The following is a 4,276-nucleotide window of genomic DNA, read 5'->3' as shown; positions in this document are numbered from 1 at the left end:
TTCACGTTTACATCGACCTCCAACGATCCAACAATCTGAATCAGAATACTGGCCCAGTCTACGTGATTTTCCCGATTTAACACCTCTTCCTTAGCGATTTATTCTTTACATTATGCATCAATATCCTCTTGTATATTACTGATGCAAACTATCGATATTAAAACTACAGCATATAAGAAATGTTATGGTGTTCATGCGCAAAATAAACCGCTATGGAAGGAGTGCTACGCTCTCCTCTGCCACCCAAAATACGATCTCACGTCCGATTTCAGCCCCAGTTTGATGATGCCCTTACCCCTTCTGTATGATGATGCATTTTAATTCTTGCTACCTTCAGGCAATTTTGTTCAGTTTACGAGAGATTTCAAACTCGCTAAGTTAGATATAGGCTTCATTAATACAATACATTTGCTTCTACAGTTGTTCCAAGTTGCATACGATCGTCAGGTGGTAGACATAATAATAATAATAATAATAATAATAATAATAATAATAACAATAACTTAAAGAGGGAGTTAAATCGCTGAAATAAATGTCTGAGGGGGAGAAGTCCCTGAGGTTAATGTCTGAAAGCTGTCTCTGAAACTACTAAGCAAGTCATATTGTACAACAATACTGGTGAACCAGTCTTTCTCTCTCTCTCTCTGCCTGACAAAGATCCCTAACCCTTTTCCGCTCAGCTGATGGTCAAATGAAGTCAGACTAGATGATCGTTTTGACTACAGTTCCTTCACATTAACCTGGCCCAGACTTTCAAATGCAGCATATTTCACTGAGCTTAGTGACAGAAAAAACAACAACATTACGGCTCTATATCTTTTCTGTAGCACCTCTTTGTGACTAGCACCATAACTAATGTTAAGTCTGTTGTTGTAAATCAGCATTCAAGATGGAGGGATGTCAATTTTAGGCCAAGGTAAAGTGAATAGAGTACAGTAACCAAAGACTCATTCTAACACCATAATTACTAACTAGATTTCATGCTACAACAACAATATTAAACTTGTTAGAGTAGGCCCAGTTCCACCACATGAAAAGAAACCAACAAATGTCATCTTATCTTACAAGATATGTAGCCTATGAGGAAGTTAATGACCCCAGCCCCAGCACTTTCCTTGTAGCTTGCGTAACTGACGAACACAGCCTACGTAAATTTTAAGAGGAATTTAAGAGGTGTGTACTACAACCTGTCACATCTTAACCCCTTCACACCGACGACCACTGACTTTTTCTTGCCATGTTCTGATGATTTTATTCAGCTTAGACTTTTCGAATTGGAGGGGACAGATACAGATTTTATCAACCTCTTCACTGCATGTTTCCCCAAAGCTTTACAATAATCGTCTGCAAATATCCAGAAAATGAAAAAAAAGTCACCAGAGTGAAGGTTAATGCCTTGCCTTTCCTTATCAAATTTAATATGATCCGAAAACATATGAAAACTGCATGACCCCAATCATCTCCTTCATAACCAGGGATCTGTGACGTAACTCCCTCATATGGGGACTGTATATATAGACCTCTCTCCCCCTCTACGTTTCATATCACTCTCTACTCCCCTTCTAAGTGCCATACTTCTTCCTACCAATCTTTTACGCCCTGTACTACTCCCCACCTCTCCCTAATTACATTTCTCTCTACTTCAACCTACCAGCTATATTTCTCTATACTTCCCTCTTAAGCACCATATTCCTCGCTTCTCCCCTACGCCCTGAATGAATCCCTAATTATCATTTATTCCTCTCTACTTCCCGTATCCCTCACAGCTTCCCATTAATTTCCATATTCCTCTCTGCTTCCCTCTACGTCCCATACCCCTCTCTACTTCCCTCCTTAGAACCATATCCCTCTCTTTATCACCTTACGCATCACTAATCCTGAGAAAAACACCTCAAAATGACAGGACTAAGTTGCATATTGCTCTTCGCAATTGCTGCCTCCGCCTCTGCTCGTCTGACCAATGACTGTCTGGCTTGCATGTGTTTTGTAAGTATAAGATCCCTGTTGCAAGTGGCAGACAGTAATTATACGTCTACTGTACTGGTTTACCTATGTCCAGGGTAATGAAAATGTACCAAGTTTGTTTGTGAGCCATCAAATTTGTATCTCTTGTTTTGGATCATCCTCTATATCTATCTGTCTATTTATCTATCTCTATCTATGTCTGGTTAAATATGTCTGCCTACAAATATGTCCTATGCCTGGTTGTTGCCACATGGCATTACTAGGAAAAGCACCATGGTGAAGTGGCTGATGAAACATTCCCCAGTTAATAAAAGGAGATGGACCAGATAATGAAAGCTATGCCTAATCTCTACAGGCTGAAAAATTCCTACGTTCTTGAATGGTTGGAAAGTCTGCTGGTATTGAAGTGGTTAATAAAGGTATCACTCAGTTCAGAAAGTCCCTTCTCATCTGATTAAAAGTCCCTTGTAAGTGAAGAGGCTAATGGAGGCTATAAGGTTTCTGGAAATTCAATACATTCCCCCTTAGTTTTATAGTCCCCTGGTAGTGCAGAGGGTAATGAAGGCTAATATTTAACCTCTGTAGTTTGAATGCTTCCTCGAAGTTTAGTAAAACTGCGTGGTAGCCACAAAGCCTGCAACAATAAAACATGAGACTGTAATCGTATTCAGGGTACTATCTGTCACTGTACCATTTAACACCAGGTATCAAGCGATGGGTGTCAGATGCCTAGTCCTGTATGCAGCCAAACTGGTGCCTGTGGACCATGGGCCATTACGGAACCCTACTGGAAGGACGGAGGGTACCAGATGGGAGGTAAGCCAAAGATGGATTTTTTTTTTTTTTCTCCTTTTGTTTCAGCATATACTTCGCTAGTACTTTGGTTGTGGCTGTCTTCTTACGGGGCCATCTAATGGAAGCTATAAAGACACACACGCACTTACGCGTGCGCGCTGCGATAGCTGTAAAGCAGGAAGTAGCTTGTCATTTCAGATTGGATGGCATGCCTAAATTTGAAGTGACTCACTCTATGGCCATTACATTGGTGTATGGTGCACTAAACTGTTTTTACTAACTTGGCCCAAAATTACCATCTCTCAGTGTTGAATGCGGTGTTATAACTGAAGATTATCACCAGAATACGGTGCTGGTCACGAAGAAGTGCGATGTAAAGGACATATGCAAGATTCATTTTTTTTTTCCACAAATAAGTGAAATAATTTGCAAGAGGGCAAAATCCTGGGCCAAGTTAAAGAGAGTTTAGGGTATCGTACAGTAACCCTCACTGACAATACAAACCATGTGAGCTGTTTTCAGTCTTCAATTACAAATTTCAAAATGAATGGTGTTTACAGTTTGGACACTTTTGGCACGTGTGCAGTGGGAGGAGCTTCTCTCTACCACTTTTATTTAAGCTAACTTTCTTATATTTCATTCATCTTCATTGGCTATCATTGCTGCACTGGACTTACTGAGCAAAAATAAAACTGAAAGGGTAAGAGAAGCCCCCTCTCTCACACTCACACTACTGAGGTTGTTGACTGGGACATCAATGGCATACCTCCCTATCTATCCACGGTATGTGTCCATCTATTCATCGGCATCTCTCCTCACAGACTTCTACAACTGTGTATCTGAGTGGGACTGCAACGAAAGCACGGTCCGTGCCTACCTCTACCGCTACGTAGGTCAACACTATCCCGATGCCACATGTGAGATGTATGCCAGGACTCATGTGGGCGGACCCTTTGGAGCAAGTGCGGACTACACACTGCTCTACTGGTACCGAGTCAAGGACTGCCTGGACTTTGGACTCTTAACACCTCCCACCGTAGTCTAGGCTACCATTAATGAACTACTGTTATCATGTGAATTGAATGAACTTAGGGCTTCACACAACTTGGACTATGCACTACACAAAGGACCACTCGGACTACAGACTCCTCACATCTCCTACTGTAGTCTAGACTACCCTTATGGAACTACAAGTACCATATAGATTGCCTGGATGGAATGTCTTGAACTTCGATTATTATGGATTATACCCAGCCCTGATTACAGACTCTTTATCTAATCATCCCGAGGTCCTACCACAGTTGAATGAAATCGTCTTGCAAAAACACAATCAACACCTTCAATCTAATGACTGTTTAAAAAAAGATTATTTTTAACACTGAACTTAAGGGAAATCCTTTGCAGAAAAGAGCTAATGAAAGCAACGTTCAACTTCACCAGTACGAAGTCATCCATACCTGAATAAAATCGTCTGGTGGAAGAAAGAACTAACAAAAACATCAGATCAAATGGTTGT

The 4,276-nt window shown here is 40.9% G+C and overlaps 1 protein-coding gene across 1 annotated transcript; it reads left to right on the top strand.

Moving 5' to 3' along the window:
• Window positions 1–1,896: 1,896 nt before the first annotated feature.
• Window positions 1,897–3,805, top strand: LOC145409105 (lysozyme-like). The gene is made up of 3 exons (XM_080279648.1): window positions 1,897–1,986; window positions 2,670–2,781; window positions 3,582–3,805. Exons 1-3 carry the CDS (start codon window positions 1,897–1,899, stop codon window positions 3,803–3,805), a joined length of 426 nt encoding a protein of 141 aa, XP_080135774.1.
• Window positions 3,806–4,276: the final 471 nt, after the last annotated feature.

Source organism: Coenobita brevimanus, chromosome 79 (assembly GCF_032717465.1).
Source record: "Coenobita brevimanus isolate Jiangsu-jjx chromosome 79, ASM3271746v2, whole genome shotgun sequence".
Classification (NCBI taxonomy): domain Eukaryota; kingdom Metazoa; phylum Arthropoda; class Malacostraca; order Decapoda; family Coenobitidae; genus Coenobita; species Coenobita brevimanus.
The sequence above is the reverse complement of the archived record's forward strand: the minus strand, read 5'-3'. Positions and strand labels throughout refer to the sequence as shown.